Source organism: Rhinoderma darwinii, chromosome 2 (assembly GCF_050947455.1).
Source record: "Rhinoderma darwinii isolate aRhiDar2 chromosome 2, aRhiDar2.hap1, whole genome shotgun sequence".
NCBI lineage: Eukaryota > Metazoa > Chordata > Amphibia > Anura > Rhinodermatidae > Rhinoderma > Rhinoderma darwinii.
The window spans coordinates 187,859,206-187,871,687 of record NC_134688.1 but is presented as its reverse complement, the minus strand read 5'-3'; the positions used below and the strand labels follow the sequence as shown (position 1 = coordinate 187,871,687).

The following is a 12,482-nucleotide window of genomic DNA, read 5'->3' as shown; positions in this document are numbered from 1 at the left end:
TTTTAGCGATTAGTGGGGGTCTCGGTGCTCGGACCCCCACCAATCAAAATTTCTGACGTGTCACTATAACGTGCCAGAAGTTTGTCGAACGTTTAGTTACACTTTAAGGCCTAATTCATACAAACGTGTCCGTTTTGCGCGCGTAAAAAATGCAGCGTTTTGCGTGAGTTGCAGTTCCGTGTTTCATCAGTATTTGGTGCGTGTCTACGTTATTTTCGAGCGTATGGCATCCTTTTGACGTTTACAAAATGAAATGAAGGTTTTCTTTTTCCCATTATTTCTTGAGCAACTGGTGCGCGAATCACGCATAGCACACGGATGTGCGTCCGTGTGCTGTCCGTGATTTTCACGCACCCATTGACCTCAATGGGTGCGTGATGCGCAAAAAACGCTCAAGTATAGGACATGCAGTGAGTTTCACACATTGACTTGCATGGGTCCATGTGACGTGCGTGATTTTCACGCACGTATCGCGGACGTGAAATACGCTCGTGTAAATAAGGCCTTAAATAGGGTTCCAGAATGGCCTCAGACATGTCTAAAGAAGACTTATCTACACTCCATACATATTTGTCTTATTCTACAGACCAACTACACTTGTTTAGTTTATTTTGATTTTATACAAATAATGTTTTGTAGTCAGGCAACATAATATTCCATCATCTCAGTCTGGCATTGTATATCTGGGAATTCCGGGCGAAAAAACGCACCAAACTGGTGCTGTTTTTTGCCTGGAATGTCTGCTGAGAAAAACTGCCGCAATTAGCAGGCCTGCCCACCTGGTATGACGGTTTCATCCCAGGACTCTGCTGCAGCCTGTGATTGGCTGCGGCGGCCGCGGTCACATGGGACGAAGCATCATCCCAAGCGGCCGTCCCTCTAACGTCATCCAAGTCGGCGCTACGTCCTGTGATTTGCTGCAGCGGTTACATGGGAGGAAGCGTCATCCCAGGAGGCCGGCCTGGAGGTAGAAACACGGACTCCTGGATAAGGCCCCATGCACACAACCGTGAAAAAACTCCATAATTGTGGACCGCAATACGGTCCGCAATTACAGACCCGCCCGGTTCTATTGGCCGCGGATACCTTTCCGTAGCGCTTCGGATAGGTGTCCGTGCCGGGAAATATGGAGCAAGTCCTACTTTTCGGATTTTACGGGCCATGCTCCCGTACTTTGTATGGGAGCACGGCACGAAAATGCGGGTGTCGGCGGCCGGCCGTGACCGCAGGCTGTGATTCCGGGCACGGCCGTGTGCATGAGGCCTCAGTATAAGGTTTTTTTGGTTTCTGAGTTGCGTTTTTTTGCGGTGGAATCGCTGCAAGCCCGCCGTAAAAAAAACGCAACAACTGCTATTTGTTGCGGGTTTTACCTCCCAATTGAATTCAAAGGGGAAGACCTGCACCAAATAAGCAGCGTTTACGCAAATACAATTACAATTCTGCACCGCATGTGAATTTCTGAGCATTTTTTTCCGCTCCGTATTTACACAGCGTGTGGATGAGATTTGTATTATCTCATCCGCTTTGCTGCTACTGTATTTTCTGCGGATTTTCCGCAACTAATTCAGTTGCGGAAAATACTCAGTATTTACGCAACGTGTGAACTGGCCCTTACTAGGCTAGGTAGTCCCTTCTTTATGGGGATCTCCATTTCACAATCTAATATGTCAGTATATTCTGTCTATAGACTTAATGTAACTTTTCACTGTACATATACAGCTTGGCCCATAGCATACAATGATATTTTAGGATGGTTTTCGAATCTAACTATTTTGTCACTGCCTGTTGCACATGGACGCGGGAGTAGAAAGCGCTCTTATTCTTAGTCGGTGGGTACCAGGCCCAGCTGTGAGATGTGTGATACTGTGTGGGGCAGCTCGGGTTAGCGTACTGCATCCTACTGTAAACAGGTTTCTGTCTAAGAGTGTGCGTTTTCATGGAAATGCAAACATTGCAGAATTTGTAATGAATGAAGCTATTGACGTGCGCGGAATAAAGAGCTCCTTTCAGCCCTCTGTTTTTATAGAAAAACGGTATGTTCCAACGACCGTCTTCATTTCTGGAAGCTTTCTGCTTCGGCTTTTGGAATGGCAGAAAATCAAACATCACATGCTTCTTTCCTGGAAGATTTATGTTGTGACTTTATTAATATTATGTGGTACAAGCTGAAGCATGAACAGCGTTGGTGGGCACAATATCTGCCAGCATGTCACGCCAGGTACCCACTTTGGCTTTAGTGGACTTGTGATTTCATAAAATAAATATAAATCACATTTATTCGAGGATAAAAAATATCCATTGACGTCAAGAAGAAATTCCATAACTTCCTGACCATTGGGGTTTTTCTTGGATAACTTTTGTATCCGGTTAAATGTAGTTTCCGTCCCGTGCGTGGTTGTAACATGGAAACCATTATCTGCTCCACCTTCAGACCATATTGCTTTTAACATACACTCCTGCGACTTCTGTATAAATACTAGTACAGACTGTTTTTGTCAGCAAGCAGTTTGCTTTAGTTTTTCAGGTTATTAAATTAGAAGTAATTGGTTGCTATGGGCAACACCTCCACATTTTTGTCTACTGATTGTGAATTTTTTTGTGTTTGTTTTTTTTTCCTCCTGATTGATTCTCCAATATGTAATGACTATTGAACAGCAAAGTTGTTTGTATTGGATGTCCTGGAGTATAGTACGGAGCAGAAGCTATCAAGACGTAGACTATCGAATGCCAAGCAAGCCGTAAGAGCTCACTAACTTTATAGATCCGGAAGTGTCTGAAGATCCGTGTGAAAACGACAAGAGTTCAGGATTTATTAAAACATTATAGTTACTTAAAAGATGAAAAAATGATTTAAAAAAATAAATAAAAACTGATTTAAGTTTTCTGATGACCTATTCTTTTAATAGACAATATAGATTTGCTTACATTCCCTTTTCTGCATACAGTATACGTGTTTCTGCATACAGTATATGTGTTTCTGCATACAGCCATTTCCTTTCTTGCCGCGGGTTCCGCCTCTGACTTCCCATTGAAATTAATGGTAGGCAGGAAAAACCTGCAGCGCTAGTTTCCAAATGTTTATCGCATCGTTTTTTTGCTCGCGGTCCTTGCATTAGCTTTATGTCCATGGGCGAAGAACGCCACGAAAACCTCTGCAAAAAAAGCGCACGCAGGTCAAAATCTGCCTGAAGGAATTTAAAGGCCAATATTATTTTATTAATTTTTCCAGTACATCCCTCATGACAGCACTACAGGAGGTTGCCCTCTTGACCTCTGTAGGGACAGGAAGACAGAGAGGTAAAAAGGCCCCTCCCACCACCAGTGTTCTTCCTGTCCCCACAAGGGTCAGGAGCAGAGAGTGTCGCTCCTGTATTAGTGCAGGAAAAAACTCGGGCAGGGGGCAAGATCGGGGGGTCCGTGCACTCCCCCTTCTCTTCCCCCTAAAGCCCAGGCTAACACCCCTCATACGACGGGTCCCTTAGCTCCCTCCCTAAGACACCTACCGGAGGAATCCTAGGCAGGGTTCTGGTAGTGTGTGGGGGCTGGGGTTTCCCAAGCAGGCTTCGGCCGGACCGCGGACCAGGCGGGGACCGGCAGCTCCATAGGCATGGACGCACCGGCAGGGATCCTCGCTGCACCGCATAGCAAGCCTTAGCGCCGGCTATGGCGGCTGCACTCCAGGTACACGCTGGACGAATAGCCGACCGGATATGACGTCGGGCTACTTCCGGTCCGCGGCCATCTTGGAAGGCGGGAAATTCAAAACGCCCGCATTTAAAGGGACACGCACAGGTATGTAGTTAGAGCTGATAACTCTAACTTGGATTTATTTTTTGTGGTTTGCATATTGCATTGCCTGTTACCTGTCGCGATATGGAACTTCCTCGTCCTGATGGAACTCCAGATATGTCCCAGGGTCACGTGAGTCTCACCCTTGGGGAAGGGTATGACCCCTTATGTATGTACACCATACTTTACCTACCTTCTGTTTTCTCTAGGAAAAAGATTTCTCTCAGAGACAAACTGATAAAAAGAAGGTTAAAAAATGTGCGACTTGTGCAAAAAAATTGCCAGAGTCCCATAAAAAACAATTGTGTCAGGATTGTATTGCCAAAATACTAAAGGAGGAACAACCAACGTTCATGTCCGAACTTAGGACTATGATTCGTGAGGAAGTGGGTCAGTCAGTAGCCTCCCTCGCCACTCCGCAAGAAACTCCCTCACACTCCCGGGCAAAAAGACCACGGATTGAAGTGGATCAAAAATATTGGCCTCCTTCTCAGGGGTCGGACTCTGAACAGGAGTGCTATTACCTATCGGAAGATGAGTTAGAAGAAAGAGACTAACTCTTACCTTCAACTTCTTCCACTCAAGAGAAAAAATTTTTCTTCTCTTCCGAGATGTCTGATACCCTAATTCAAGCAATACGGGAAACTATGGATATTCCCGAAGTGGACCAACCACATACCATCCAGGATGAGATGTTTGGAGGTCTAACGGGAAAGAAAACAAGGGTTTTTCCGGTAAACGAAAATCTTAAAAGAATGGTGACAACTGAATGGGAAGATTCAGAAAAAAGGCTCTTCATTTCAAGAGATTTTAAGAACAGACTTCTCTTTGATCCAGAGGACACTAAGCCTTGGGATGAAATCCCAAAAGTAGATGTCCCAGTCGCCAGGGTTGCTAAAAAAACCGCAATCCCCTTTGAAGATTCCTCTCAGTTGAGGGACGCCATGGACCGAAAGGCAGACTGACTACTAAAAAGAGCGTGGGAATCTTCCTCGGCCTTGATCTCAACTAATATCGCGGCCACATCAGTAGCAAGAGCAATGTTCATATGGCTAAACCAGCTAGAGACCCATCTGATGATGAAGACATCACGACAAGAGCTACTAGAATCTCTACCTTTACTAAAAATGGCAACCGGATTCTTAGTAGACGCTTCAGCGGAATCTATTAGATTTGCTGCCAGGAATGGGGCTCTCTCAAATGCTGCTAGAAGAGCATTATGGCTCAAAATGTGGTCAGGAGATACTAAGTCCAAAAACAAGTTGTGTTCTATCCCATTTACAGGGTCTCTGATGTTCGGTCCTCTCCTTGATAACATACTGGAGAGTGCAACAGATAGAAAAAAGGGGTTTCCTGAAGAGAAACCAAAAAAACCCCCTCAATTTGGAAGATTTCGCCAACAGAGGGATCCTACTTCACAGAACTACAGCGGGAAAGGGAAGTCCGGTCGCTGGAGTTACCCCAAAGGGAAAAGGGGTCGAGGATATCTCCTTAACCCAAATAATTCATTCCAGCCCTCAAAGCAATGACGCCAAGAGTGTGGGGGGAAGACTCCTACAATTTTATCCCGAATGGTCGAGAATAACCCAGAACCCCTGGGTTCTAAAGATAATAGAAGAAGGATACAAAATAGAATTTTCCTCCATTCCTCCAGAGAAATTCCTAATAACCCAGTACCAAGCAAAAGATCTTCATCAGGTACTTATCCAGGACGTCCAGAAATTACTCAGATTGAGAGCCATTTCCCCAGTTCCCCACAACGAGATATGCAAGGGCCACTATTCGAAAATCTTCTTGGTCAAAAAACCAGATGGTTCCTACAGGACAATAATCAACCTGAAGTTCCTAAACAAATGGGTGAATTATCGGAAATTCAAGATGGAGTCTATCAGATCGACTATTCCTCTAATAAGGGAAGAGGCATCAATGTGTACGATCGATTTAAAGGATGCGTATTATCACGTTCCTATCCACCCCGCGTACCAGAGATTCCTCAGATTCGCAATTCAGGACGGTCCTTCCATTCTCCACTTCCAGTTTGTCTGCCTCCCCTTCGGCCTTTCCTCCGCCCCCAGAATTTTTACAAAAATTATGGCAGAGATCATGGCATTCATAAGAAGTCAAGGTATAGTAATTATCCCATATCTAGACGACTTCTTGTTGACAGCAGATACTCCTGCTATCTTAGTCAGTCATCAGTCACAGGTTCTTTCCCTACTACAAAAATTGGGATGGATAATCAACTTTCAGAAGTCGAGTCTTCCTCCCCAGAAACAGAAGGTCTTCTTAGGAGTACTGCTAGACTCCTCCCTTCAACATTCCTTCCTCCCAAGAGAGAAACAAATACTCCTACTGGCAGAAGTAAGAAAATTTTGGGGGAAAGACGCCTGTTCCATAAGGGAATGTATGCGGATGTTGGGAATGATGACATCTTGCATCCAATCTATTCCATGGAGCCAATTTCACTCCAGACCCTTACAGAATCTGATCTTATCCCGGTGGGATCGAAAACAAAACTCCCTGAATTTAAAAATGCAAATTTCCGAGACTGTGAAATCATCTCTCCTGTGGTGGCTCTGCACAAACAACATAGACAAGGGAGTCCCCTGGAGAACTTCTCCTTATGTAGTGATTACCACAGATGCCAGCAAACACGGCTGGGGGTCAGTAATCCAAGACCAACACTTTCAGGGCACATGGACTGGTCAAATGAAGATGATGTCTTCAAACTTCAAAGAACTAAGAGCTGTATGGGAGACACTTATAAGAGCTTCACCCACCATAAAAGGGAAGCATATAAGAATTTTATCGGACAACACGACAGCAGTGTCCTTTCTTCGCCATCAAGGGGGAACAAGACACACTCTTCTTCAGGGCCTCTCTGCACAAATTTTCAGTTGGGCAGAAGAAAACGTCCTATCAGTCACGGCAGTCCACCTAAAAGGCTCAGAGAACCTATCAGCAGATTTCCTGAGTCGGAAAAAAGTAGACCCAGGAGAATGGTCCCTAAACAAGGAAGTCTTTCGTTGCCTAACCCGAAATTGGGGTTATCCACAAATAGACCTGTTTGCCACGAGGAAAAACACTCAAGTAGAGACATTCTTCTCCCTAAATCTCAGAGACAACCCATTGGGAGTAGATGCATTGTCCCAACACTGGGACATGGATCTGGCCTATGCCTTTCCTCCGTTTCCTCTAATACCAATGGTATTAAGAAAAATCCAGGAAGATTTGACAAAGCTCATCATTATTCTTCCCTATTGGCCGAAAAGAAGTTGGTTTCCAATCGTACAATACCTAGCGTTGGAAGATCCTATCATGCTCCCAGTCAAGGAGAATCTTCTCTCCCAGGGTCCCTTATTCTTCCAGGGAATAGAGACTCTGAAATTGTCAGCCTGGATCCTGAAAGGCAGATCTTGAGGAACCACGGTCTGTCAGACGAGGTAATTTCAACTATCTTATCAAGTCATAAAGAAGTTACCTCAAAAATCTATCAAAAGATTTGGAAGAAATTCTGTTCCTGGCATGGAATCCCAGGACCAGATCCCTTTTCTCCCAACATTGCAAAAATCCTAGATTTTTTACAATCGGGATTCAAAAAAGGACTTAGCCCTAGTACCTTAAAAGTGCAGATTTCAGCCTTAGGTAATTTTTTTAACACTCCTCTGGCTGAACATCGGTGGATCAGAAGATTCACCCAAGCGGTCTCTAAACTGAAACCTTCCCTAAAGAAATCAGTTCCTACCTGGGATTTGAATGTGGTGTTAACGACTCTTTGTGAGCCCCCCTTTGAGCCGCTCGACAAAATTAGTATGCATTTTTTAACTCTAAAAGCTGCATTCTTAGTCGCTATTACTTCAGCAAGAAGGATTGGAGAAATCCAATCTCTATCAATCATAGAACCGTACCTAAAAGTACAAGAGGATAAGATCATCCTAAAGCTGGATCCCTCATTTATTCCAAAGGTATCTACCGCTTTCCATAGAGAACAAGAAATAATTCTACCTTCCTTTTATCCAGATCCAAAAGACCAACAAGAAGAAAAATTCCATTGCCTGGATGTCAGGCGAACAATTCTTCAGTATCTGGATAGAACCTCCTCCTGGAGACGAGATAAAAATCTATTTGTCCTATTCGGGGGAAAGAATAGAGGAAAGAAAGCCTCAAAAGGCTCTCTAGCGAGATGGGTAAAAACCACCATACAAGAAGCCTACAAGTCCCAAGGACTATGTGCCCCACAAGGCATCAGAGCCCATTCAACAAGGGCAGTCTCGGCATCCTGGGCAGAAAGAAGAGAAGCCTCTATTGACCAAATCTGCAAAGCTGCCACTTGGTCAAGCCATCATACGTTTTACAAACATTATAGACTCGATGTGCTGTCCGATACGGATTTAAGTTTTGGACGGAAAGTCCTCCAATCCGTAGTCCCGCCCTGAGCATTATAATCTGGTATTGCTCCTGTAGTGCTGTCATGAGGGATGTACTGGAAAATAGCAATTAGACCTACCGGTAATTGTATTTCCAGGAATCCATCATGACAGCACCATTATATTCCCTCCCTTATTGAATTCTGATTTGTGCATTTAACATGTCAGTTATTATCCCTAGAAATAAAATAGGGTTGCATCCATCCTGGTGTAGTAATTGAAAAACACTGGCAAGTGGGTGGTGGGAGGGGCCTTTTAACCTCTCTGTCTTCCTGTCCCTACAGAGGTCAAGAGGGCAACCTCCTGTAGTGCTGTCATGATGGATTCCTGGAAATACAATTACCGGTAGGTCTAATTGCTATTTTTTTTTTTTTTCTGCCTTCAAAAAAAAACTCTGCGTGAACAGTGTGAATCTTTTTGATTTTCATTGGTTTTACATTTTCAAATAGAATTTTCCATAGTTTCCTTTCACATTTAGCAAATTAATCAGTACAGTACTTATGTTTTCCTCTCCACACACATTACAACTCGTATAAGTAATTGGTTTTGGGGTTTTCCCCCCATTAATTTAGTTTAACAAAGAATTATTGAATGTAGAAGGTCCCACATAGAAGGGTAATGTATGTTCCCACCAATGGGCTAAGCTTTAATTTCCTTAGTAACTGACACCCACGGTGTCCTATAAAGTGCAGGTGTAAGGGGCACTAAACAAAAAGTTTTATATTGATTAGTTGTGCTGCTGAATGTCGCCGATTGTTCTCGGTTATCAGCCATTAAGGGACTGTAGAGGCTTGCTTTAGTGTTCTTCAATGTGGTGTAGAAAATTGTAACTTACTTGTGATCACTACTGTCTCAACTAAATCTCCAGTTCACCTCCAGATAATTTGTGTGAATGTTATTGGCAATTTCCCGAATAAGCCGTTAAATTCCGTACTTTTTAAGAAATTTCTGCAAAACTTTGAATCCCGTGACTCGTGTATGTTCTTGACTATTTTATGCAAATAGAGTAGAAATATTTTAAGATGTAGCAATCTGGTGATTTCTCTCTCCCCCCCCCCCCCCCCCTCACATGGGCATTAGTTCCTTGTTTTGTTTTTGATATCTGTTTCTCAAGATACACTTGTTTGAAGCATAGTATACAGGCAACCAAGACTATTCCCGCTGGATCGAGTTGCTGAATTTCTAATTAATATTGGTGTGGAAGCGGCTTTATTCTGAAAGCTGTAAACTTGCTAATGACAGAATTCGGAACGAAAATGGTCCACTTTGTTCTAATTCTGCTCACGGCGTATATTTAGAAACCTCAAAGACAAAAAAAGAGGAACGCTGACAAATAACGGGAATTTCACACGGGACGCTAAATTAACCATACAGTAACTGGATCTGAAAATAGAGGGAAGTTACATTGTGAGCCTCACTTAGGACAGGGACTGAAGTGACCTCTTACAATTTGTGTACATCGCTGTGGAATATGTTGGTGCTGTTAAAAACAACAATAAATAAATTTGGCTTGTTGGTTCAGTAGATAGGATAGAAAAATTGAGGCACTCACCGTTGGTTGCAATAAACTTCTTTTATTCACTGATCATGGTCTGAGAGATGTGGAGTAAGCCTACGGCCGTTTTGCTTTGCCACAAGCTTTTTCAAGGCCCTGGCGTCTCTTCCTCTCCTTGATCATTATATACCCTGCTCACACATGAGTATACACCGTATCCTTTACATTCAAAATAGCAAAGAGAAATGCACTTTTTTATAGAACCGGTATGCACAATGGCCACAATGGAACATACAAATAACAGATTACATCAATTTTATACATAGTTACATCTATACCAAAAAGGCACTAAGAGCGTTCCGATCATTCAGACCGAGGGGTCCTAGTGCCTCAGTTTTTAAAATAATTTCATTCCCCCCCCCCCCCCCCTTTTTTTTATTTTTTTTTTTAAAGTAGCTGATGTATATCTCCCCCGGACTATGTCAATTTTATTTGGATAATCCCTGCAAAACGCATACATGGAAAATCATTATCATGACTCTCTCGTATATGTTGGATTAACCTTGGACAGCCTTTTCCATATTCAAAGAGCAAACATGTTCACCAAAACGTTTTTACATGGGAAAAACAATTCGTCCCATGTACAATCTACCACATGGGCAAAAAAAATGACAACCTGCAAAACGCAGTATGTAGTCTATCGACTCAACGTACAGCCCCCTATATTAAGGGTCCTAGTACGAATTAGAAAATCACAAAATCTACACTGACCACATCTATGGTCCTATTTCTGATAGCCAGCTTTCTTTTTCCCTATGGGATACAAAACGACCTTTTACCAATAAGTATTTTAAATTCGGACACCTCCAGTTTGAACCACTAATATAAAAAAGTACACCCTGTATGAATAATTGTACATCACACTCCATTGAAGTGGGACCATGCGGCTGCATCCACGCCATTTCCATACGGTAGTAAAAAGCTCAATTAACATACAGGACTTCTTATCTGTTAGATTCTATAAATCTGGTGACCCATTCCCTTCCAAGGAATTGTAATACACTATGTTGTTGTTGTTGTTTTTATATATAAATGAAATGTGAATTGTACTAAAACAAATTCATTACTAACATTACTAAAGAGTTTATACAATGTAAAGAATATATAGTATAATATGTATCCCATTGGGACAATCAAATGTCATTTTTATTGTGTTCCAATTTTTGTCGGTTACATTTTTGTGAAAATTGTTTCGTAGAGAAACCTGGTGGGGGGAATTATTTTCTATTGTGATGTGAAACCGGAAAACTCTTATTCATTTCTGTATAAAATGTAACTTATTGAAACCTATTGCCATGACTTTATTTCTGCAGAGAAATTGGTGGCCTACCAGCGTGAATTCCATGTTTTGAAGGAACGCCTACGTATAGCTGAACATAGAACTCTCCAGCGCTCGTCGGAGCTCCATGCTATTCTAGAACAATTCCGGAGGGCCGTGTCGGAGGCAAATGGGAGCAGAGATGCATTAAGTCATTTTTCAGGTAAACTGGCCTGACTTCCTTTCATACCCCTTTTACAAACCATAAACTTTCTATACACTTCCTAGATTTTCAGTTTTTTTTATGAACAGTTAAAGTAGTTCTCCAGGGAAAATAATTTAACCATAATATAGTGACTGGTAAAATGTGGTCCCAAGAACCGATCTTGGGACCACAGCTAAGGAGTCCAGGGTTTCCCCTATACTCGGTATTATTTCAGCTTTTACTTTTTGATTGTTTTTTGATCGGTCTTGTGCTTTTTCACTAAATCTATAAATAAATATAATCCCAGGCCCTGCGTTTCCCCCTCCAGCATTTTTGTCACGTTACAGATCCAGATGTTGTTTTCTGATATATGTATACAGCACTCTTTGTAATACATGACTGTTATTTGTATTTGTGCATGGATGTGAGAGAGAAGATTCCATTAGGATGTTTCTTTTCTTTGGACACAGTAAGAAATGGGCCACTGTTTGCCTGCAGTCTCGGCAGCGTATACTGACTGGAGATTATACATAGCTACAGATGTCACATTATATACAGACCAGTGGCTTGTGATGACATACAGGAGGAATCCCCTGTAGGCCATTATTTAGAAAGGACTTCTTATTCCACAGTTTATCTTAAAGGATAAGTTTGGTGACAGTGCGGGAATAATTACAATGAAATGAGATCATGATCAAATTACATTACTCGTGGTAGAATGCCTAAATGTTGCATATAATATTCACACTTGAGTCTATATATATATATATATATATATATATATATATATATATATAATCTTTGAAGATTGCTCTGTCTATGGTGAGCTGTTGAGAACTTCTGATGATCAGTATAGCTAAATATCTCACAAATAAGGCATGTTCCTCAAGCTCGAGCGTATCCGTAAACGTGAATAATATGGATCATATTGCAACCGTATAACAAATCCATATTATCGGTCTGTATTACTAATAGGCGTTCTTCCAGGGAGGAGATTGAATTCCATTAGGCAGCCTCTTTAAAATAGTGATGACATACTGTATTTTGAACACTCTCCATAGACTTCAATGGACTTTTTTCATCCGTAAAATGTATAAAAAGTAGCCCACTCTGCAGTCAGAAGTTTGTTGAACGTTTAGTTACCCTTTAATATTATTATTCAAGACAAACCATGCTTTTTAACATGCTTTTTTTTGTGTTGTTTGATGAACTCCCATTGAGAGTCATGGGAGGTTACCTACCAAAACA

General features: G+C 42.1%; 1 protein-coding gene across 3 annotated transcripts in view; it reads left to right on the top strand.

Annotated features, from left to right (window-relative positions):
* The window catches only part of MGAT4A (alpha-1,3-mannosyl-glycoprotein 4-beta-N-acetylglucosaminyltransferase A), a 75,170-nt gene that overhangs the window by 25,984 nt on the left and 36,704 nt on the right, over window positions 1-12,482 (top strand). For all 3 annotated transcript variants that reach the window (XM_075852619.1, XM_075852620.1, XM_075852618.1), the window contains exon 3: window positions 11,085-11,252. In XM_075852619.1, coding sequence (XP_075708734.1) covers window positions 11,085-11,252 — 168 coding nt within the window. The remainder of the gene's footprint in view (window positions 1-11,084; window positions 11,253-12,482) is intronic.